A 25850-nucleotide genomic window follows, 5' to 3' on the forward strand; every position below is an offset into this window, starting at 1 on the left:
GCGAGAGGCAACCACACACTGATATTTCTCTACTTCTCTTTCTCCCTTTCTTCCCCTCTCTCTAAAAATAAATAAATAAAATCTTTTTTTTTTTTTTTAAGTAGGTTTATTCTTTTTTTCAATTGATTTTTTGGGAACAAGAAGGAGGAGATGGGGGAGAGGGAGAGAAACATCGATCTGTTGTTCCACGTGGGCATTCACTGGTTGATTCTTGTATGTGTCCTGACAGGGACTGAACCTGCAGCCGGGGTGTATCAGGACAAAGCTCTAACCAGGTGGGCTACCTGGCCAGGGTGGTAGATCAGTTTTTAATAAGGAAGTTCAGAAAGATCCTATGGTATTCAAGAAAAGGGAAGTCTCCCAACACCCTTCCTGCTCATTAGCCTTTTAACATAATATATACTAACATAACAGGTTGTTGGTTGTTGATAGTAACTTCACCAACTCTGATTTCCAGTTAAGTTCAACTCTTCTGAGAGGAGTCAAAGTGAACTACCTGTATGAAACTATGTAATATTTAAATTTGAGAAAGCAGGGCAGCAGCGTCAAGTGGCTCTAAGGATCATCAGAAGAGATCTGAAGGATTCCTATGCACACAAAGAAGAACTGGTGCAGCTGACCGCTTTAGTAGTGAGAGTAACTTAGAACAGCTATTACCATGTGGCCACAGTTGATGCTGATCTTAAAAGAAGAATTTGAAAGACTATTGGGAGTTCCTATCAGATCCATTTCTAAAGCACAGGCACAACACAAAGAGGACGTCAGATTACTGAGCACTTCTGTTACAACTCTTGTATAGAGTTTTCCTAATTTCATCTGAATTTCTTGGATTCACAAAACATCTTATTGCAATAATTATTATTCTAGTCAGCCACTTGCTCTGTTGGGGCAAATAATACATAACAGAACTAGTTAAGTACACATACTTTTTGATAATGTTTTGAGAAATGTTTTTTCTCAATTAAAAAGTTCTCTTTTAGCCCTGACTTGGGTGGCTCAGTTGGTTAGAGCACCATTCCATACACCACCAAAAGGTTGTGGGTTTGATTCCCGGTCGGGTTGAGTATGGGAGGCAAGGGATGTCTGTTTGTCTGCCTCTCTCCCTCTCTTTCTCTCTAAAAATCAATATATCCTCAGGTGAACATTAAAAAAAAAGTCTGTTTTATAAACTGTTACTGCTCAGAGGTAACCACTGAAAAAAACAGCAAAAAAGTTATCCTATGCTTCTCTTAATGGATTTATTAAATAGATTTTGTTCTTTTAGAAATATTTGTTTCAATATTTTTCAGGTCTGTTATGTATGTTTATTCTTTAACCTGGAGGCTGTTTAGTTTTGAGACCCTTAATGCAGATAAAACATTTGTTTCAAGTTCAAAAATCCCAAGGATTCTATATTTCTTCTGTGGAAACATCTGGTGACAGTAACAAAATCTTGGTAATTTGTTCTTTAATTTTTGTGAATTTTCTTCAGTCTACCAGGTTTTCTGAAAGTCACAGAAAGAGACAAATGATTGTGACAAGAAGATAATGGATTTAGTTTACTTGTTTAATATTACTTTACACTACCCTTTGTGTTTGCCACCTGAAGAGGTAAATATTGATGGAAAAATAAAGATAACAAAATTCTGAGTATGCATCTACATTTTATTCAGTTTTATATTTAGCATCCAGCACTGTATGTTATACAAAGAGTTAACATTTAAGTACTGACCAGGCTAAGAGTTTTCTGTACATTATCTCACTTAATTCTCATGTCTATTACCCATTTCACAGATGAGGAAACTAAAGCTTAGAGAGATACATAACTTGCTGAAGACAAAACTACAGAGCTGGCTGACCCAAAGCCTGTGCTCTTAACAAAACCTGTGTTGAGCAGGTACTCAGCAAAGGGGGTATAAAAATGAAATAAGCTTTTAGGGGGTTGTTTGGACTAATATATATAGAACATTTCAGAATTAAAATATTATATTTAAAGATTTTCTTCTCTTTATAATAATCATGATTTCTTTTAGAGTAAACACCAAAAGTTGGTTTTATTTTGTTTACTGCATTTTTCTTAATGACTAGTATAATTCATGTTATATATTTAAGAAAGTACTACACTTGCAAATGATCAACAAAAATTTCCAAGTTGGCAGATAATCCTGTTGTTGGGAATATACCTAACAAGAAGAGATAAGCATACAAAGCACAGGGACATTATTGGATTTGTGTTGGCATACAAAGTGATATTGACTGAAACTTTTGTATTTTCCGTTTGCTAAGCTGCTTGAAGAAGTAAAAGTGTGGCAGGAAAGCATCTGACATATTGATGACAACCTCTGGAAAATACAAAAGGTAGGACGGACTATGGCAAGACTCAAATAGATAAGAATCCATCTAGCCACCAGTGCATTAAATACTAAGAATAACTTATTTTTCTCCCTAAAGTAGTGGGTAGAAGTGCATCATTTGTGATGCTCTGAGACATTTAATTTTTTTTGAAAATATTTTCTGGTTTTCTAATTTTCAAAATGGTTTATGTTAACCCATTTTGGATTCAATCAGATGTTGAGTGTGTAGAGTATCATCTTGATGCAGAATACGTGCTGTCTCAGTTTTACAGGCTTTACAAGAGTTCAAGGATTAAGTATAATATCACGCTCAAGGATGGCTTTTATCCACACATCAGGATCCAAAGAGTATTTTCTAAACTGAATTAGGCATTTAAAAACCTAAAGCTAGCAATGAGAAGAAATCTTAAGTTCCTAGAAAAGTGAAGTATTTAATAAGAGAGTCCATGGCTATCCAGAGTAATGCTCTTGAGAAAATCCAAAAGATCCACTTAATTATTTTCTTTTTAAATTAAATTTATGAAGATTGCATTCCAAAGCTTTTTGGAAATATTGGTTTGTTTAAAACTCAGAAAACATTTTCTTAGGAAAATAAAAAGTTTATTGAAATGGTGGCCAACCTCAAAGGTAGAAGCCTATTTAATGAATAAGTATAGTTCCCCATCATTTCACCACCACGCGCGTGCGCACACGCACACACACACACACACACACACACAATGATGCTAAAATCCAACTGGGAAAGCTAGAGGCTAAGCTAATATTTCTCTTTCATTGTAGCCTTGATCTTGAGAATAAAATATTCTTTTTCCTATCCCTAACCTGATAGAGGTAGTGGGAAGTGAGGGCAAAACCTTTCCAGGGATAACTATTTTCCAGAGCAACAGGAAGGGATTCTCTTTCCTTTTTCTATTTCATCTATAATATACTAATCAGCAACAGCACGAAAGGATTCTCTCAACAAAAACTGAAAAAAAATCAGAAAATGCAAAATAGTACCTCTTTATTATATCTGCAATTTCTTGAAAAAGTGCCTTCTCATCAGCAGCATAGGTAACGTCTAGTCTTGTAATTCCAGACCTAATAAGTAATGGGGTCTGATATCTGATATCTAAGATTTAAACAAAATGTTTATTATATAAATTATGTAAGTAATACTATTCCTTTTGAGTAAATTATGCTACTGAAATACTTCATATTAAGAAAGCATTCTCCAAAGTAAATACATAATTATCCCAATTTCTTGAAGCCTTTAAGAAAATTCAAAAATTCAAATTCCATATTTTGTTATTTTCCTGAAAAGTCTACATTCACAAAATTCATCTTATAACCTGTCCCTTGAAACAAAAAATTTCTTACTTAATTTCTGTCTTTAGTCTTTCTACAAGAAGAGCTTTGCTTAGTAGAGAATATTTTAATCAGTGGTATGCTGGAAAATATTTACCCTCACCTCTGACAGGGGGCGCCCTAATTTTTAGTGCTTGCCATGATGTAAAGACTTCCCACCACGGCTGATTTCAAATGACCAATGTGACATCAGTTAGGTCAGAATAATTCATGAAAATGTCATGAAAAAATACGTGAAAAAAAAGCCATGAAATATTCATTGGCTCGTGAGCTGGTACAAGCCAGCTCAAGCACACCATTGATTAAATTGCAAGTTCCTATATAGTTTTGTTCTGTGCTAAGACCTCCTTCCCTGGTATACTATATAAAGAACCTCTGAACCTATGTAGGAAGAGAGATAAACATAATTAGAATATATCGTAAAAGTCTCTTATAAACCATTAACTTATACTGTAATAGTAACTTCTTAAAACAAACAGAAATGCTTATTAGCAGCAGACATACATAATCATTTGATTTCAATATCAATTAGTATTTTATAAAATAGCATTTAGAAGTAATTATATATTCTAATTGGAAATTTTATTAAGATATTTATATTGTATTGCTTCTGACAATTATTCAAGTAAGAATAGTAAATATAGGACAAAGCTGTACACAACACTTCCTACCCCCACATCTCAGCAATTTAGAAAGAAATTCCTTACACTTGCTTGGTTTAGATCTCCAGCGCAGAGATTGCCCCATTGAAAGGTTCATTCTAGGGCATGTACCAGGTTTAAAATTAACACAAATGAACACTACCTTGACTGGAGACTGCCTTGTCTTTATCAATCACTATTACACCCGTGAGTTCTGTTTTGTCTGTATCTGGTAGTGGAGTATCAGAGGAGATGCAGTAGAACAGGGCACAGATTGGGTCAAATTCAGGATCTGGTTCTAAGTCTCGTCTAGTTCGAGCATGTAACTCCACACTGATTAGGGTAAGATTTTGTATCTATAAAAAGAAATTAAAATGTTTTAAAACACTTTTAAGACATGCTGAAAAAAGTATGTTTCACTAAGACTCCAAGGAAATATGTATATAAAATTACAAAAAAAATGGCCACAAAAGACACAGCTACAGTTTAATACGCTACAGATTAAAGATTTTACTAAGATTAAATTAATTCGTATTATTGTAGAAAATCTGCTTATACCATAATTTCTCAATGTCAACATATTTAATATCATTTGTTTAAAATATAGGCCATGCATCTCTATTTTCTCAATTCCTGTTTGAATGACTAGTCCACATGGTTGTATTGGGTTGTCCAAAAAGCCTGTTTAGTTTTTTCCATAAAATAAAAGACAGTTTTTCATTTTCACCAATAACTTTATTGATTTGGATATTTTGAGTATGTCAGCTATCTCCTGCATGGTATAACACTGATGTTCTCAATTAATATCTCAATTTGATTGCTATCAACTACAACTGGTCTACCCACTGGGGAGCATCATCCAGTGAGAAATCTGCAGCACGAAACTTCGCAAATCACTTTTGACATGTTCAATCAGTCACAGCACCTTCTCTGTACACTGCACAAATCATTTGTCTGTGCTTCAGTCGTGTTTTTACCTTTTCTGAAGTAATAAAGCATAATTTGCTGAAAATGTTGCATATTTTCTTCCATCTTCAATATTAAAATGGCTACACAAAAATTCACGAACTTTGATAACTTTCTTTTTAAATGCATGCTGATACGAAAGGTGTCACAATACAATCTAACAAAACTGTTTCAAATCAAGTTTAAGACGACTAAGTGCTAGTAGAGCCATCTTATGGAAAAACCAAATGAACTTTTTGGCCAACCCGATATATTCAAACCAGTTTGTAACCTTTTACTTTCTACCTAGTTAACTATAATTTAAACTAGAAAAGGAGACTTTTAAATTTTGAAGCTCCTAACTACTTGAGAGTACTTTAATTTAGACTTTTGTATGTACTAGGCAGACTGTTACAGTTTTCCCTGGAAAAAAAATATCGTAAGACTTGCATAGTATCAAATACACAATCGCCAGAGTTTTGACCATGCACATTTTCTCTTTGACACATAAGGCAAAAAATGTAATATTTTTCTTTTTAAAGTTATTTTCTTATGCTAATAAAAACTTAACTGTAATCTCCTTAGTTCTCTTCCTAACATCAAGACACAGTAAGTAAAAACTCTGGGTAAGAAAAACAAAATATGATTATAGCTAGAACTATAGCCATCATTGTATCAGCAAAGTACATATATCTGGCAATGGAAAATAGTAGACTACTGTTAAAATATTGGTAATAATTCATATCATATATTTAATAAAGGATTTGTATCTATCTTGTATGTCAATGGTAGAAGAAATATAAATGCAAGGCTCTCACTAGTGATGAACAGAATTTGGTAAATCTCTTTGGAGGATAACTTAGAACTACCTATTAAAATAACAAATGGATATATCCTTTGATGCAGCAATTCTACTACAGATATAACCATACATTTAGCCAAATTATATGAACGAAAATGATCACTAAAGGTTATACTATTTCTAATCTTTTATAAACTATAAAAGACTAAAATCTAAATGTCCATAAGTTGGGGACTAGTTTTATAAATTATGCGGGATCCATAAAGACCCCACACAAAGGAATAATCTGTAGCTTTAACATTTTCAAAAGAATGAGGCAAATCTGGATAAGACATTTGGGCTGGACAAGATGGTGGCATAAGTAAACATGACTTACCTCCTTACACAACCACATCAGAATTACAACTAAGCTAAAGACCAGCCATAATTTAGAACCATCAGAAATCAAGCTGAATGAAAATTCTACAACTATGGAATTAAAGAAGAAACCAACTACACAATTAGGGAGAAACCACATTGAGGTGGTAGGAGGGGCAGAGATGCGGAATGGGATGATCCCACATCCACGTGTGGTGGATAAATATCAGGAGGGATATCTGAGGAGCAAGGAGTCCCAGCTCCACACCAGGCCTCCCAGCCCAGGCTTCCAGTGCTAGGAAAAGAAGTGTCCATAACTTCTGGCTGTAAAAACCAGTGGGGAATCGAGGCTGTGGAAGATGCAAACTTCTGAGGTCTCAGGCAGCTCCTCTTAAAAGGGTCTGCACACAAACTTACTCAGACTCACTCCATCTGAGCTCCAGCACGGGGGCAGTAGATTGAAAGGCATCAGACATACAGGAATGAACTTGTTTGGCATCAGGGCGAGATCTGGGAGCAGCTTTCTTCCAGACAGAAGTACAGGCAGTGGCCATTTTTCCTTTTCCCAGCCCTCCCACCAACAGAGCCATAATGCTGGAGGGTGGGCACCATATCAGAGACTCCATCAACCTCACTCACACTGTTTGCCTCACCCTGGTGATCCTATGAGGGCCTGCTCCATCCAACTTTCAGGCCCACCCAAACTGCTTCCAGTGGCTTTTCCATACAAATGGATGGTCTTAGCTCATGCTTCAAATTTTCCTAAATTCTCTCAAACAAACACCTGACCGCAGCAAGCCCATACCCCTTTCTAAGTTGCCCCAGGACCAGCTCTAGCAGCATCCAGCCTTAGTTCATAGCCTGGACTTGCCTAGGTTTCTCCAAGCCCAGGACAAGTAGCAGCCATCTGCAGATCGCTTTGTAGCTTATGCTGTGTTACTACAGAAATAGCACAGTTGGTGGCTGACCTTGGAAGTGCCAATAGCAATCAAGGCTCAACTACAAAAGGAAGGTGTACTGGCACACACAAAGGGCACACCTATAGTAACTAGCTTGGGTAAAAGGGATGGCTGTGCCACTGGACCCTACAGGACACCTACTCCATTTGGCCACTCTACCAAGCCTGGGAGATGGAGCAGCTCTTCCTAATATGTACACAGGAACAAACATAGGAAGGCTGCCCAAATGAGGAGACAAAGAAACATGGCCTAAATGAAAAAATAGAACACAACTCCAGAAAAAGAACTAATTAAAATGGAGATAAGCAATCTATCAGATACAGAGTTCAAAACATTGGTTATAAGGATTCTCAAGGAACTTAGTGAGGACCTCAGCAGCATGAAAAAAAAAAAACCCAGTCAGAAACAAAGGATTACTAATTGAAATAAAGAACAATTTACAGGAAATCAACAGCAGAGTGGATGAAGCCCAGAATCAAATCAATGATTTGGAACATAAGGAAATAATAAACAACCAATCTGGCCAGCAAGAAAAAAAGAACCCCCCAAAATGAAGATATGAAAGGAGACTCTGGGGCAACTTAAGGGTACCAACATTTGCATCATGAGGGTGCCGGAAGGCAAAGAGAGAGAAAGAAATTGGAAATCTATTTGAAAAAAATGCCAGAAAACTTCCATAACTTGGTGAAGGAAATAGATATACAAGACAAGGAAGCACAGAGTCCCAGACAAGATGAATCAAAGAGGTCCACACCAAGATACATCATAATTAAAATGCTAAAGGTTAAAGATAAAGACAGAATCTCAAGAGAAAAGAAGAGTTACCTACCAAGAAGTTCCCATAAAACTGTCAGCTGATTTCTCAAAAGAAACTTTGCAGGCAAGAAGTATTCAAAGTAATGAAAAGTAAGGACCTACAACCAAGATTACTCAACCCAGCAAAGCTACCATTTAGAATCGAAGGACAGATAAAGAGATTCCCAGACAACAACAAGCTAAAGGAGTTAACAACCACCAAACCAGTATTATATAAAATGTTAAAGGGTCTTCTTTAAGAAGTACATCAAAAATATGAACAATGAAATGGCAATAAATACAGCTATCAATAATTGATTCTAAAAAGCAAACAAAGCAAACAAGCAGAACTGAAACAGAATCATAGATATAGAGATCATTTGCAGGATTATTAGTTGGGAGAGGAAAGGGCGAGAATGGGGGAAAAGGTACAGGAATTAAGAAAACAAACTGGGTTAAGATGGCGATGTAGGTGATTACACCTTACCTCTGCACACTATTATAGCAAAAAATACAGCCACAGTACAAAACAAACATCACCCAGAATAGTCAGAAAATCAAGTTGTGTGGAAGTCTGACAACTGAGGATTTAAAGAGATCACATTATCCAAGATGAGTGGGAGTGGTGGAGTGGCAGAGCGGCATGTGGAGGCATGGAGACGTGGAGAGGCATGGAGATGGGGACCGATGGTCCCACACCCATTCGTGGTGGATAAAAAATGGAAGGGGTACCTCGAGAGTGAAGGACCCTAGTCCCAGTCCAGACCACCCAGAGCAGAGTCCCAGTGCCAGGAAGGTAAGTCCCCATAATTTCTGGCTGTAAAACCAGCGAGGGTTGGGGCAGAGGAAAAAAACTGTGTCCTTTTAAAAAGCCTGCAACTGACTTAGGACTCATGCAGATCCACCCCCTCTGGGATTCAGCAACATGGGGAGAATGGGAAAAAAGATGCAGGGAACAAGAAGTACTAATTGTTAGGTACAGAATATACAGGGGGATGTTAATAACAAAGGAAATACAGAAGCCAAAGAACTTATATATGCATGACCCATGGACATGAACTAAGGAGGGGATTGCTGGAGGGTATGGGGGTACCAGGTGGAGGGAGGCAAGGGGGAAAAATACCATAATCAACAAAATATATTAAAAAAAAGAGCCCTGGCTGGTGTGGCTCAGTGGATTGAGCGCTGGCCTGCAAACTGAAAGGTCGCCGGTTCAGTTCCCAGTCAGGGCACATGCCTTGATCTCAGGCCAGGTCCAATCAATGTTTATCTCGCATGTTGATGTTTCTCTCCCTCTCATTCTCCTTCCCTTTCCCTCTCTATAAAAAAATAAATAAAAATAAAATCTTAAAAAAAATATTACTGTTTCTATTTTTAAAAAACCCCAAGATCAGAAAAAAAATCAAACCATTAGGGGGTAGCCCAGAGAAAGACCTTTAAAATGTATACTCTTTAGCATTGTTTGATTTTTTTAAACAGTAAGCTTGTATTAATTTAGTATATACAGAAATGTAAAACAGAAAAACTCTCGTTAAACAAAACCAAATAAAAAGACACCAGTTTAACTAGAAAAAGATGAACATGTCGAAAGCCTATGAAGGAGACTGAAGAAATTTCAGGTCAAAAGAGTGTTATTTATTTATTTACTTACTAGGCCAAATTTCACACACTCAAGTTTTGCCTTTCTATTCCTTGATATAAGATACGTTATGAACTTAGGGAAACTTTTTTTAAGCAAACACATGGAATAGATGCGACTGAGAGAGATCTACTGAGTGTAACTAGGAGAGAGGTGAGGGAGGAGGACAAGGATCACAACCCCTTTCTTCTGCATTGAGTATTTATTTATTTATTTATTTATTTAAATCCTCATCTGAGGATATGCTTATTGATTTTGGAGAGAGAGAGGAAGGAGTGGGGGAGAGAAGAGAAACATCTATGTGAGAGAGAAATAAGTTATGTGCCTTGATGGGGAATCAAACCTGCAACCTTTTGGTATATGGAGTGATGCTCCAACCAACTGAGCCACCTGGCCAGGGCCTGCATTGAGTAGTTATATGCAGGAGAGAGAGATTATCCCAGGGTAATGGAAAACAGAAGAAAAATGCTATGGGCACAAATTCCTAGAAAAGTAACAGAACATAGTGCAGATTTTTTGGGTTCATTCCTAATATGACCACCAGATGGCTGTCTGGAGTGTGCCTTGAGATTAAGAAAGCCTGTGTTGGGAAGAAGCAATGAGCAGCAACCTTCCAGATAAGTGATTTTAACATCAAGAAGGCTCATGATTCTGAAATGGACTTATGTAGAATAAAGTAACAGTAGAAAAAGAAATACATGTTTTTAAAATAATAAAAGAGTTATCAAATTTAACAAGTCTTTTTGCTAAAGTCTATCAAATTTGCTTTAATAAATAAAATATTTTTAACAAAATATTTTAATTTTCCAATTTTGGGTCTGTACTTGATAAAATATGTATTCCTGAGTTTATTAATCGATTTATCTGAGATTCTGGGGATAATACAAGGCTGGGTATAAAGCAGCAACTAAATGAATGCTGGTGAATGAAAAATGTACAAATAAGTGTTTAGGAAGTTAAGACTATATTACAATCTAATTCTAAAAAAAAGAACAATTCTTAGTTCAAATTTAGGGTAAAATGAGGACAGTATTTAAATTTCTTCTTAGTTTATGCTTATCTAATCTTAGAACAGTTTAAGATAGAATTGACTTCAAAACAAAAAATAAAAAACTGAATTCTCTGCTCTCAGGGCAAAGACATAAAAGAGCTTTATAAACCAGCATTATCCAATAAAAATACAATGGAAGTCATATATGTAATTTAAAACTTTCTAAGAGTAACATTTTTAAAAAGTAGAAATAGGTTAAATTAATTTGAAGTATTTTCATTTAATTCAATATACCTAAAATATTACCCCTTTAAACATGTAATCAATATAAATGGCTATGAATGAGATATTTTACATTCTTTTTTCTATTAAGTCCTTGAAATTAGTGTGATTTTACATTTATAGCATAACTCACTGTGGATGCCAAATTTTTTATGTAAATACTTGATCTACATTTAGGTATCATAAAACTTAACAGTTGAAAAGTAGTTTAACATGCCTAAGGTTTTTAAAATTTAAAATTCAGTTCCTAGACATATAAGTCATATGTTCTCAATAGTCACATTGCTAGTGGTTACCATAGTGAAAGCACAGGTATAAACAATACAAAATACTCTAATTTCCACCTATTGCCAGTCAGGTACGTGCTCTTGAGTTGTGTTTTCTCTAATAGAGATAAATTTATAGTGACTCACACATACTTTCCAGTCCATCCTATAACTGATGTACATTTTAAGGACAATCCCTTGGTCTTTGGCATAGGGTTTATGCAGTGAAGGTAACTGCGTTATATAGCAATTATGTGAACAAATGAACTGTAGCAAGTGCTAATCCACTGAGCCAAACAAATAGAAAATAAAAGTAAATATTTGGAATGGGATAGAACATCCTAATATAACAATCAGAATAAGATATTTTTCTAATAGTTAAAAAATCATTTTTTTTAAAGATTTTATTTCTTTTTAGAGAGAGGGGAGGAGAGGGAGAAAGAGAGGGAGAGAAATATCGATGAATGAGAGAAACATTGATCAGTTGCCTCTTGCACACCCCTAACCGGGGACTTGGACTGCAACCCACGCATGTGCCCTGACTGGGAATCAAACCAGTGACCTTTGGGTTTACAGAATGATGCCCAATTCCCTAAGCCATGCCAGTCAGGGCAAAACTATTTTCTAATTTTAGCTTCTATTGACTGAATTTCAGTTATAAGATTCGTGAAAATTGTGAAACAACAAAGCAGTCTCAATAACTGATGTTTGCTTTAGAAATTTCTCTTAGTTTATATAAATATATAAAATAGCAAAAATTACAAGAACAGAACGATTAACAGGCATAGAATTCAATTTATTACTCCCTCAGTAAAAATTTCCATACCTATTCCATAGCATAAAACATAGGAGTTAAACAGTGTATGTGTCCTTACTGTTGCAATTTTACCTCATGTAAAGCTTTTGCTTCCTGTAAGTTTTGTATGCTGACTTTGAAACCGTAAGTATTGTTTAAAGATGGTCCATCAATCTGAGAAGTTTCTTTCTTTGGGGTATTTACTGCTGCAAAATGATTCTATTAAAAAAGAAAAACAACAACACATAGCCAGAGAAAAAATAAATGAGCAATCATATTCTTTCTTTCAATTACTTATTCCTACTTAAATAATGTTGTTTTGTGTTTAATAATACATGATAAACTAATAATATTTCTTTAAGTCCAAAAAGAAACCATAAGTTTTTAATTAACATTCTTTTCATGCTAGTAATTCAAGATACCAGAACTAGATATACGTAGAAATAGCTGATATAATCTGTAAGTAAACCATGTGTTGATCTTTGAATTCACAGTCCTCAAATACTGAAAATAATAGTCTTGTAGAGACTTGACATTTATACCAGATGGACATTTATCTTGACCTTTACTGAAAATATGACAAGCAAGCAAGGTATTTGCAATGAGTTTGGCTAAAGATTAAAAAAGTTTGAAATTTTTGATTTGTATTTTATCCTAATACAACATATGTCTGAAAGATGAATTAAAACATAAATAATCTTTTAAGGGTTTAGAAAGAATCGAATCTTTCTACTTTTAAAAAAAATATTTTTTCTGATTTCCAAATCCATTAACCACTTATGCTCATAACACACTGGTACTTGTTTTTAATATTAATAGCTTGTGATTGAACAATACTGCTTTAAAGAGAAGTTTTTAAAAAGTATCATCTCAAAATAGAAATACTAAAATATATTTTATGTAGTTCATAATATTTATGAGGAGTGGATAATATGGAAGTGATTTGTATCATATATTTCCAAGGATATAGATCTAATGTATACTTTTTTCACATAACATTTGAAGTTTTACCATATTTTTAGTATTTGAGTAAAGGTATTTATGATTTTTCAGTTTCAATAGTAATGTTGTTTTCCTCTGTTATTTAGTAACATAAACTGAAAAAAAAAATCAATAATGTATTTGAGAAAAAAAGTAATAAACCAAGAAAAAGGATATATTTTTGGTGGGATCAAAAATCACTTACTTGAGCTCTGTTGTCATTGGATTGTTCTGATTTTGCCAGTAACCAGTTAATGTATTTGTATCCTCATAATCCACATTTTGGCTATCATATTCACTTTCTCTGTAATATTTGTATTTACATATAAGAATCTTTTAGATCCCAACAACAACAAAAAAAAAACTAAAAAAAAAAAATTAGGCAATATTTTGTTGTCTCAAAGACATGTAAATAAAATGATGCAAAAATATATTAAAATTTTTAAAAAATTGATACACTAAGTTATCAATTATCTAACTGAAATCTAAGAATCAGAATGGATCTTCCACTGATCTTTAAATATGTTTAGCATAGTTACCTTTGCTTGTGTTAAGAATACTCTTCTACGGGCATCAGTTTTACTTCCTTTCTTATGACTCAATTTCTGGGTTTTTGGTTCTGTAGAAAGAATTTCATATTTAATATATATATCAAAATTACATGCTTCCATTAAAAAAAAATTTTTGTTGTTCTGAATTAGTATTATCCTATAAATTTCCTCCAAAGACTTAATAAGTAAAACTAATTCAATTCAATCTTCTGATTCCCACCAAAATAACTTAATATTTTTATATTTTTAGATAAAAACATTTAGATTTTAATTACTGTTTTATTCCTTAAGTCATTATCTTAGGGAATAATTTATTTATTTACTTATTTATCAGGTATTTATAATGATGAGGAAAAGACAGTCTATATCCTCATGGGGTCGAGAGAATGAGACATTCATTAAATACATATAGAAAGATAAAAATTGTAACTAGGGTAAATACAACAAAATGAAATATGGTTGGAAATTTTATATACACAGGAAGGCTTTTTGAGCGGAAATAGAAAGACAAAACAGTATTAAGTAGGAGATTTTTCCCGATTACTGAGCAAAAGACCTAGAAAATGCTAAGGGTAAGTAACAAGACTAGGGTAGAAGACCAGGTGAGAGATGATGACAGCCTGGCCCAAGGTTATGGTGGTAGTGGTAGAGGAAGAGGGGCTTGTGCAATTTAGAAAACTAAGAGGGTACAGGACTTGGTAATGGACTAGAAACTACAGGATGGACAGTGAGGGAATTGGGAAGGTTACAAACAAATTCTACGTTTCTGACTTGTGTAACTCAGTGACAGAGATGGTGATACTATTCATTGAAATGAGGAAAACTGAAACGACAAGAAGGGTATCTATGTGTGGGCATGTGTGTTAGGTGCTTGGCGGTAAACGTATTCAGTGAGATCATGAACTGACTTTCATAAATACCTTGTGGTGCGTTTGTGCATTCAAGTAAAAATGCCAAATAGGCAGCTGGATAGTGTTCTGAGACTTAAGAGAGTTCTGAATAAAAATTTAAGTTTGTGAGAGTTATCTGTGGTAATCTTGTGGGCAGGGATTAGATCATTTAGGGAGAGAATATAAAGTAAAGAAAGCCTAAGGCTAAGCCTTAATACATCCCAGCATTTAGATAATAACTGAGGATGTGAGATAAACTTCAAAGGAAAGCAAGTAGAAAGAGAGGAGCAGGAGAAAAGCCAAGAAGAGAAAAAGAAGGATGGTGTGGTCAATAGGACAATGGCTGCTTAGTGGGCATGTGACAGGAAGACTGAAAAACATCCACAGGCTTTAGCTATGCGAAGGTTATTGAGAATCTTGGCAAGAGCCATACTGGTGAAGTTATGGGAGCAGAATCAAGCTAGGTTGGATCCAGCAGGTTGAGAAATGAGTATGAGGTAAAGAAATGGAACTGTCAAGTTAAAGAAATCTTCTAAAAGATTTGGCTTTCAAGGAAAGGAAAAAGAATAGAAGCTGGCAGGTCTAAGGTCAAGGCAGTTTGGCTTTGTTTCTATTTTAAAGGGCGGGACAGACTTGGGTATGTATTGATGGGAAAATGGGCAATGGGAAAAATCAAGCTGGGAAGAAGGTAAGGTTTCTTGGAGAGCTCCTATGGTTCACTCAGAAGCTAGAATATAGCAAAGCTTCCATGTGATGATGTCTTTCAAAGACATGATAAAATAACAATACTCTCATTAGGTGAGCTAAAATTTCATTTAAAAAGTCCTTACTTTCATTAACATAGTCTAATATTATTTTCATTTTAAATCTTTGAAGAACAATTATGAAGTCTTTGTTATTTATAAACTTACCTGTTGATAAAGGGCTAAGGCCAGTTGCTTCAGGAAGTCTTTCCAGAAGTTTCCTCTGTATGATTGGTGTACTATGAAGGCAAAGTGACTCACATATCCCAGTTTTTGCCCTAACATTAATTGGAGATATCACTAGAGGCTCCCCAGGCTCACTGCAGGGGCTTTTCTGTATACCATCTTTTACGGGCTTTAAGAAGTTCTCAACAGTCAGAGAATATAGTTCCTCTACTGGTGACAAGGGTCTGTCATCTCCAATCAATATTTTGGAGTCTGGGGATGTGGCTGGTTGCCAAGGCGGAATTGCTGGAGAATCAGGGGAGCTATAACTAGCATAATAGTCATCATCATCCTCATCTTTCTCAGGATCATTTGCAGCAACAACAGGTGGCAGCATCTGACTTTCACTTGCAGTTTGACTGCATCCCGTGGTTGGAACTTGTAAAGCAATCTCAGAATAATCAACATCTTCCTTGGTATGTGCTGTAGCAGGGTGTATATGGGGAGTTGTATCCATTTTTGGAGGCACTGCAGGTTTGTCATCTGGGTTAACTGAAGAGCTGAAGTTCTCAGCAGATTTTACAACTCCAGCTGGCTCAGTTTTAGACAGTTTGTTGGAACGTTCATATTCTTCTTTGGCTTGAAGCCATACTTGAACCAGTTGTCGACTTGGGGCACATTTACAAGGCATAATCACAATTTTTTTATCCTCCACCATTTTATGGCTACTACTTGACCCTTTATTGACAAATGCTTGGCCACTGCGAAGGGGTGACCCTGGTCTTGGGTTTTGAGTCATTGCCGAGAATGCTGTTTTCCACAGACGAAGTCCTTCCAAGGAAAAGTCTCCCTCAAACTCAGCTAGATCATTTGGAAGTCGAGTTTCTACCATGAGAAGCCGTCCGCCGATCTCCCTATAAATAACATATTTTAAAACTGTTTTGTCTCAAAGAGAAATTACTAAAATATTTAGCTCCTTATCCTAGAGATTTTTAAAGTCCTCTTTGGAGTCTTAAAAATGCCCATATCTTTCCTCCCTTTCCACATCTCCCTTCATACTCATATTTTATGCCTGTATATTCTATCTTTAGTTTCAATATGCTTTTCCTTACAGGTATATGACTACTAAATTAATTTCTTTGGGAAAATCATTATTAATACCAGGAAAATAAGTCTACGAAGGCTTCACTTTCTCAAGGAGATGGCACAAAGTCATCGGATGCCTTTCCTCTTACTCATTTTAAATATCTTTTCATTGTTACCACATATAAATAAAAACTATGGAAGATACTATATCCCTGGGTTTTATCTATAGCCTCTTTCTACATTCTCTAGTATCTACAGTAGTTTAGCAAAGCCAGTTGGTTCAAACAAATCTTTCTGCCCCACCCACCTGCCCCCCAACAATTCCCTCAAACTTAAAAAAAAATCACTTACAATTGAGGTAAATTACCATAATTCTTTCTCTTTACATGGCAAGGTTTAACACTAACAAAAAAATGTAGGAGTTGGCAGAGCCAATGGAATGCATAAGCTTAAAAACTACTAATGTATGTGTATGTGGGGAATCACTAATTAAAAGGCAGCCCAATTTAGTTTCCAATAGTTATATTAAGCTAAACCTCTCCCTTTCTCTAACAAATTAATTGGTACTATTCCTGCCTCTGCAGCAGCATAAAGGAAGTCTTTGTTTTCTTCCTGTGGGATGTCTTTCACTGATACAAAGATACTTCTTAGTTTTCTTTCAATTACTTCTCTTTGGGCATGGTTTCCTAAAAGTCCTGATCATTCTCTAGACAAAACTCAATGAACTAGATTCATTTTCTCTGGTTCGGCATTAAAGAAGGAGCATCAGGGTTACTATAGTTCTTTTTCCCCTTTATATGGAAAGATTCTGGCCCTTAACTAGTTAACTCTAGGTGCAACCATTCAGCTAGTCTGTGAATTTTCTTAGTAATTCCACAATTATGAATAGTTCTCACAATGATATACTACTTACATAACCAGGATCTAGCACCTTCCCTGTACCCACCTCTCAGCTAAATGAAAAATTAAAAGCAGAATTATTGCTATTAGAGGAACTGAATACACACGCCATGTGACCATACCCAACTTAATATTTTGGTATAGAAATCATAATGGAACAAAAAATTAAAAAGGTGTGGTAAATTCGGCTTTCTTGAATATTGTCTATAGTGTGATAACTGCTATAACTTATGTCAAAATATATATCAAGAGCCTTAAATTTTGCAGTAATCCTACTTTTAGGGCTATAAGAAAAAACTCCAAAATACAAGAAATGCTTTATGATGAAGATACTAATCACATAATTATCTATAGTGGCAAAACAGAGAACATTATATAAATTAATATACATAAGAATATTATACAGCTATTAAAATGATATTTAAAGAAACTCATACATTTAGAAAATGTTTATAATGTTAAGTAAATGAACCTGGATACAACACTGTGACTATAGTAAGATCACATTTCATAAAAGTAAATAAAACTATATAAATTTAAAAACATCTAACAAAACTATTAAAATATTATTAGCAATGGTCATAGGTATAGAAATAGTTGTGATTTTTGTCTTCTTTTATACTTTCTAATTTTTCTATAATGAATACACAGATTTATATAAAAAATTGCTTTTCAAAAATAATGACTATCATCTTTCTATTTCAGCTGCAAAATAAATGTCAAAATTAAACAACAACTATACAGAGTTAATGATGTGCACATGATAAATTAACTAAGAATTAAAAAGATATGTAAGGCTGAGGTAGAAAAAAATACTTCAATTAAAAAATATACCACTACTACTGATGAAGTCAAAGCCCCCCAAATGATGGAAACAAATGTCTAAGGAACAGACATTTACATATTCTGGCAGTGAAATAAAGAGTTCCATTCATGTTAAAACACCACTTGGGGGCATTAAGCAAAATAAACCAAAAAACTGTGTGTGTGTGTGTGTGTGTGTGTGTGTGTGTGTGTGTGTGTGTGTGTGTGCATGTGTGCGTGTGTTTCTGTCCTTCAAGTCCTTAGAGGAGGGAACTTTTACCCTATATTTATGATCACTTTTTTAAATCCTCACCCGAGGATATATTTATTGATTTTAGAGAGAGAAGAAGTGGGGATGGGGGAGAGAAACGAGAAATGAAGATATAAGAGAGAAACATCAATCAGTTGCCTCCCTTACACGCTCTGACCAGGAATTGAACCTGCAACCTTTTGAACCATCCAGCCGGGGTTGTGATCACTTTTTCTCACCCTTTTCTTAAAGGACTCTTGCAGGAATTATTGCTTATCTGCTGGGTAAAGTTTGCCTGGCATTCATTGTGTCTTTTTTCCTAGGGTCAGGGATATGGTGCTGCCAAAGGTCAGTACATACATGCAGTGTGGTCCTTTGCCTCAGTTGGGTCTTTCCACCTCTTTCCACCATTCACACTAAGCAGGGTCTGCCTCAGCAGTTCTAACTAACCTCCGCTGGGGTGGCTGAAAAGGAACTGCCCCTCTCTCTCTGAAACTGGTTAGGTAAATGGGATCAAAGACCCAGGGGGCAGGACAGAATACCATCACTTAAGCCTGAATGAAGTCATGTTCCCCAACTTAGCTCTTATTAGATATGCTCTGTCTTGGTGACACAGACAGTACAGGATACCTTCTTAACTACTAGTTTATAAATAAACCAGTGTTGTGATTCCTGCCCATTTTGCTATTAGTGGTGTATATATCTCTGTTTATTACTTCTCTGAAGACAGAAGAGATAATGGGAGGTTAATTCCATCTTGCACCCTTAGTAACTGTAAAAACTAACAATAGTAACAATATGACTGAAGATGTTGGCACCAAGAAAGTGGTATATATATAATAGAAACAACTTAATTTTCATGTAGAGATATATATCATAAGAGTACTTAAAATATATCTATGCTCGTTTTAAAATACTTTAAAAAATAAAGTTATTCTTAAAAATTATAGGTTTACCATTTTAGAAATAAATAACATTTTAAAAAATGATAGCTATAATGCTTTTCAAATATTATGACCTCCTTCTTAATGTGGCATCATGTCATAAGAGTCTTTGCATCTCTAATCCTTAATGGAGACACAGTGTTAAATAAGAGTAGATCCAAAACCAACACTCACCAATTTAAAGAAATTTCTCTAGGTGCTACATTTCAGCTGTTCTGTGAATTTTCTTATTAAGTCCATGATTATGAATAGTTTTCACAATGATATACTACTTACAAATACAGTACCAGTCTGAAGACTAGCAGTCAGGCACCAAATGTTACACACATTATAATTATTCCAAGGGGAAAATATAATTCTGATTACCTGGGCTTTTCTGGTACATCAGAAGGATTACTGCAAAATGGTTCCTGGTAAATAGTTTCTGAAAGGTCATGATCCAACAAGGTTGCCATAATTTCTTCCCTGCTTGGTGGGGACATAAGTGGTTTCAGAATGTGAGCAGTTCGAGAGATGAAACTGCCATTTTTAGATTGTGAGGGAGAGCTGGTAGACCTTGGTGAACTGTCAGGAGTTGGTGTCAATATATCATTATTTCTTGAAACATACAATTCTAATTCCTCAGAGGCTGCATCCACAAGTTCACCATCAGGGGAGGACAGTATTGTAGTGAAAGAAGTATTGACTGAGTCAGGAGGCTGTCCCATTTCTTTTCTGGTATGACCTTGAATCCAGTCTGAATTGCCAGGCTGTGAAAGGCTAAAAAACACTTCTTTGCTTACTGAACTCCTATTCAATCTGGATTTTTCACTGAGACAGTCCTCTGCCTGCTGGACACAGAAAGAATCCATTATTGAATTGGACCGAGTTGTTAGAGAATGGAAGCTATTTTTCCACTGGTTGTGGCGATGATTCTCATTGCTCTCTATGGGTGATTTCTCAAATAGTTCAGGACTCAGAGTACCAGATCTAATCCATGAGGTTGAGTCTGTGGCATGATGCTTGTCTTCATCACACGTCTGGTTATCATGACTTAAAAACTCAGTTTTCTCTATAGTTTGTCCTGGGAAAAGATCCTGAACTGCATCACTTAGGAACTTCTGAGGCAAATTCTGATCAGCGGGGACAAACTGACTCCCAGAATAAAAGCTACAAAATCCAGTTTGACCAATTGTATTAATATCAAAATTATAATTATGCTCAGGAGACAAGCTATCTTCAAGTGAATAACAACTTTCAAAACCTGGATCTGAGAAAAAGATGGGACTATCATCCGACAGGGAGTTATCCAACTGGCCAGAGTTTTGTAAATTTAGGGAGTCTACTTTAAGAAGTTTGGGGTTTTTTTCTTTAGGTTTTGTACTTCTGGGAGTTCGAGGTTTTCTTGGAGATGTTACTGATCTTGTTCGCTTAACTGTTTTGTTATGCTCAAGGGGAACAGAAATACTTTTGTTTGGTTGATGTTTATTAGATAATGGGTCTTGCAAAATATTTGCATTTTGTGCTTTCTGTTGTCTTTTCTGCAACAATTCTTTTAGAACTGCCAGTCCGGACTGTCCTTCACCAAATCCTGAAGGTGTTGACACATTTTGACTTTTACACTGAGAAAGTGCTTTGGTTTGTGAAATTGCTTCCGACAATGACCTTTGCTTTACTCTTTCAGGTTTAAAATTTGACATACCTAATATAAAGCCTCTTTGTTTCTGTTCCCATGCTATTTGTTTGATTGGGCTTCTCAGAGAAGTCACAAAGCAATTATCAGGCATCTGGCTTTCCTCTGATGCTGCATTTCCTGGAGAACAAGTTTCACTGTGCTTTGACTGTTCTGCCATGCACACAAGCTGTTGCTGACTGTCTTTGCAATGCAAAAAATTAGGGGCATATACCTGGTCTGGCTTTGATTCTAGGGAATTACGATATTCATTTAACTTTCCCATAGATGACAAATAGTTCTTTTGTGTATTTGTATTCTCTTCTGTCTTTGGAGACATTATACCCGAAGATATCTGTGTGTTCTGTGCAACCTGAGACAAATGGTTGGAAAGATCAAATATATTTTTTTGAATCAAAGTTGATTCTTTTAGAGTAAACATAGCACTTTGATTATGAGATCTTTGAACATTAATCTTTGAGATTCCAGGTCCCAAAGAATTACAAACAACTGGTGGATGTGAATCATCTCGAGAAGTGGGAAATGTTTGCAAATCTACAGGTTTCTTGCTTTCTAAGAAAGAAGAAAAGCAGCCAGATAAATTCTGTTGTGCATGAATTCCAGTGGTTTGTGGAGCAGAAAGGGAGTGATCTATAGCAGAGCCCATAACTGACACATCTTTCTGTTTAAAAAGTAGTTGAGAATCTCCAGAACTATGTGAGGTTTCAGACACATTCTGATGTTTCAGCACAAACTTAACTTCAGCACTACACTGAGATTTTAGTTTTTCATCTTTAAGTGTTACGTGTTTTCTTGGTGTACTTTTCTCACTTGTTTTTTGTTTCTGTTTTGCTCTCAGTTTCTTTTTCCCATCATCTACTACTTTGTTTGTCTGATTTCGTTTGTTCCTTTTCTTAGGAACTACAGAAGGATTAACAAGCTTTGTTTTTGATTTCTTCACCTGCGTTCTTGCTCGACTATTTTTTTCTATGTGGGAATTAACAGTCTTGCTATTATGTACATTAGGACCCTTAAAAAGCATTGCTTCTTTATCTGCAGCAGCCATAATTTCTTCAGCTCTTGGATCTGTGGGAGACCAGCAGCGAGGTGGAGAAGAATTTATAGGACTTGTGCTTCTCTCAGAAAGAAAACCTAGTTTAGACATAACATCACTATAATTCAAGTCACAGTCTTCGGTTTCAGCATTATAAGATGGCGAGGGAGGAGAAAGAATAGCATGTGAACGTTTTTTTCGGAAAGATAAAGTTCTTTTAATATTTTCACTATTTGTCCTTTGTTGCTTACCAGTTTTTTTCTTAGCAGATTTATGTTTTGTTTTTCTTCGGTGGCTTTTCTTTGGTGTCAGAGGATAAATGGGATATTTGGTTGCTGGGGAGTCAGGAACTTTTGGCCAAAAATCCTTCAAAGGTGCAAGCTTTTTATATAGTTCCATTTTTTCTTCTGTTAATATTACTTGTTTTTCTTTAGGGTCTATTTTTCCTAGCTTCACAAGCATATTTTTTCTCCCTCTAAATCTATTAATAATAATATACTTTATGATGACAGGGGGCAGCTTTTTAGACATTTTTCTTCGTTTTCGAGATTTGAGAGCTCCATCTAAACTTTCACCAATTTCCATGGGATGAGGTAGGCTACTTTTTGAGTTGTGTGTTACAAAACTTGACTCACTATCTTCAGTCTCATAATTTACCTTGCGTTTAGCTCTAAGTGTGTATTTATTTCCATACAATCCAAAGGACTGCTCAGTTTCTAAGGTTCCATCTCCAAAGTGACAGTCCATAAAACTGTCTGTCCGTGTTTTATTTTCAAAAGCTCCACGGGTGACTTTAGTAAGATCACTGGACAATACATTGTTCTTCTCGGAATTACCATTACAAGGATTATTTTGTATATAATTATCTTTTGTGCATCCAGTCTCACTAGTTTTGGTAGAAGTCTCTTGGTGACCTAGAAGTTTCTTTTTGTTCATTTTTAACCGGGATTGTTTATTACTGGGTTGTAGTTTATATGTGACAGGAGAGAGTTTCTGTGGTCTACTCAGACAATTAGAAAGAACAACACTGGGAAAAAACATATAATGTGCTGCTTGCTGGCTGAGGTTTGGCTTTTCTGTTTTATGTTCTTGAAATTCTTCATACCTAATTTTAAGTTTATTTAGTCCACTTTCATCAGCAATGCTATCAAGAGAATGTACCATAGTTCTATTCTCCCCTGAGCATGATAGCAATTCACAATTTTCAGTTAATGATGAAGGCAATAAACTGTTCAGAGCTGTGCTGTTTCCTTTTTCATTTCCTTCAGACAATTTATTTTTTGAATCACTTAAGTCACAAAAGTTGAAAGAATTTTTTCCCAATGTACTTTCGCTAGTGTGATGGTTCACATGTATAAAAGGAGCATCCTTATCGAATTTTCTAATGTTTGTATACTTTCTACTTGGTACTTGTCTTGTAACAGTTGGAATATCTTCTTCATAATCAAAAATACTACTTTCACAGGAAGATACTGGGAGGATATCTTTCTTACTACTTTCTTTATGAGAGTTTTCTGAATGGACAGTACTGCTTAAAGATCCAGGATATTTCATAGAGTAAGTGCTTTCATTTGTAAAAGAAGCAACTGAATGATCTACACCTTTTTCTGTATTGTTTGGCTGTGAAAGATCTTCAATTAAATCTTCCTTGTTCAAAACATGGGAAGAAAGGGCACTTGTGTGTTTACACTGAAAGGTAATCTTAGCAGAAGATGGGGGTTCTAATGTAGCAGCATCTTTGTGAAAAATGGAAGGTTTTACTGATAGCTTGCTTGTTGCAGTCACAGAAGAGTGGGTTCTAGAATTTTCGTTGTCCAATGGATTGTCTGAAATGAGGGGAAAAAGAATTTATTTCACTTCAACTTTTAACTTCCCATATTATGTTACTACAGTCATAAAAGAAATTATATGAAATTAAGTTTGTATTTTAATATGGTTAGCCCAACAAAAAAATTACTCATTAGGATAACTCTAGCTAAGTAATCAAGAGGTAGTTACATTTAAGTATTAGTCATTATTTTAAACACATATCGCTTTGATTATAAATAGATTATATTAATATTCAGTGCCTTTGGAGGAATACTGTTGAAAAATACTGTTGAAAAATTTTCATAAAGTAATACACTTCTTCCCATTATCACTTCAAATAAGCTGAGCATATTTCTTACAGTTTCTTATGCTACTTAAATAACATGATAAACTGATTAAAATTTATGAAGCTTCAAATCAGCGATTAACACGTTATCTTTTTAAAAATGAGAAAGAATAATTTATCTACATTCTCTCAAAAGAAAAAATTCTGGAAAACAACAAAACATAACAGTATTGTTATAGCTTTGCTTAGCAACACAGAAAGTTTAACTATAGTTTTAAAATGAAAAATATTTTTAGTCCCTAAAGTAGGAAATTCTTACAGGAGACTTGTTTACTTACCACTATTTTCATCTGCAGTTCCATCTAACTGAGGTATAGAAAGATTGGCTAGAAGCAAACTGTTATCACTCCATTCCATTTCTTCTTCTGAAGACGAATCATCTTCTTCAGTTGAGCTTCTGTGGGTATTTCGGCACAGTGATCTAGAGAATATAAGTTTCACTAGTGAGTATGACCATTAGAAAAAAGGCTGTCAGACTCAAATAATTTGCCTAATTTGATCTATAATAGTAAAACAATTAAAAAATCTGAAAATTACAACTTAAAAGAAAAGCTACTTTGCTTAGTATCATATCCTACAAAAAGTTATTGTAAATAGATTTTATAATCCCTTTCATATGAGCTACAACACACCATCATTCCTGTATTCAAAGCTCTACAATACCCTGGCTTACCATATCTATTCATGTTCTTCCTTATACTCTCCATTGCATCATTAAATATACACACATAAGAGCTTGGGTGAGAGAGAACCAGGTAATTTCTAAAAGGGTGGCACCTGACATATTTTAGGAAGTCTTCATAAATACATGATCACTACATTATGAATTGCAAAAGACAAGCAAAAAGGTGAGCAAAGGGGTATTAAGATTAGGGTTGAAAGACTAAACAAACAAACAAACAAAAAAACCACGCATCAAAGAAGGGCTAAGAAGTAGTAAAGGTATTGTTGACTCAATCTAGAAATAGGTATAAAGTAGCATTATTGAGAAATTCAGATGGATTGGTAAGTTCAGATGCATACTCTCTTTAAGATATGAATTTTTTCACTATATTGTAGCTTGATACTTTTCCCTTCTATCTGGATAGGCAAACTTCCTATGCATATGTAATTTGTTCTTTCTATTGTCTCAAAAATTTGAAAATGTCCCTTTACTATTCATGGAACAGTGTCTCAATTAAGACTTTCCCAATCACAGTTTGTCCTAAAATCATTCCTTCAAGAGGTCATCTGGTCCAACTTTCTATCCCATACAAAAACCTTGTTTTTAACAGACCTAATATAACCTTTATATTTGCATTCTCAGTATTAGAGACTTGCTGTCTCACAGGGTAATCTTTTCCATTGTTAATGGCTCCAATGGTTAGTAATTTTCTTCTTATGTAACACAAGTCTTTATTTGCAATTTCCATACATTCTTTCTGCCATATACAGTGGGTCTATGCCACTTTCCACATGAGAGCCTTTCAAGTATTTGAAAGCATTTATCATTTGTCCTATAATTCATTTCTAATTAGACCAAA

General features: G+C 35.1%; 1 protein-coding gene across 2 annotated transcripts in view; it reads right to left on the reverse strand.

Annotated features, from left to right (window-relative positions):
* The window catches only part of REV3L (REV3 like, DNA directed polymerase zeta catalytic subunit), a 151306-nt gene that overhangs the window by 42387 nt on the left and 83069 nt on the right, over positions 1-25850 (reverse strand). For both annotated transcript variants that reach the window (XM_090279762.1, XM_090279761.1), the window contains 7 exons: positions 24606-24748; positions 19834-23998; positions 15487-16397; positions 13674-13753; positions 12247-12372; positions 4485-4677; positions 3333-3444 (listed from right to left, as the gene is read on the reverse strand). In XM_090279762.1, the coding sequence (XP_090135888.1) occupies positions 3333-3444; positions 4485-4677; positions 12247-12372; positions 13674-13753; positions 15487-16397; positions 19834-23998; positions 24606-24748 (5730 nt within the window). The remainder of the gene's footprint in view (positions 1-3332; positions 3445-4484; positions 4678-12246; positions 12373-13673; positions 13754-15486; positions 16398-19833; positions 23999-24605; positions 24749-25850) is intronic.

This window comes from Furipterus horrens, unplaced genomic scaffold, assembly GCF_987537825.1.
Source record: "Furipterus horrens unplaced genomic scaffold, mFurHor1.1.pri manual_scaffold_6, whole genome shotgun sequence".
Lineage (NCBI taxonomy): Eukaryota > Metazoa > Chordata > Mammalia > Chiroptera > Furipteridae > Furipterus > Furipterus horrens.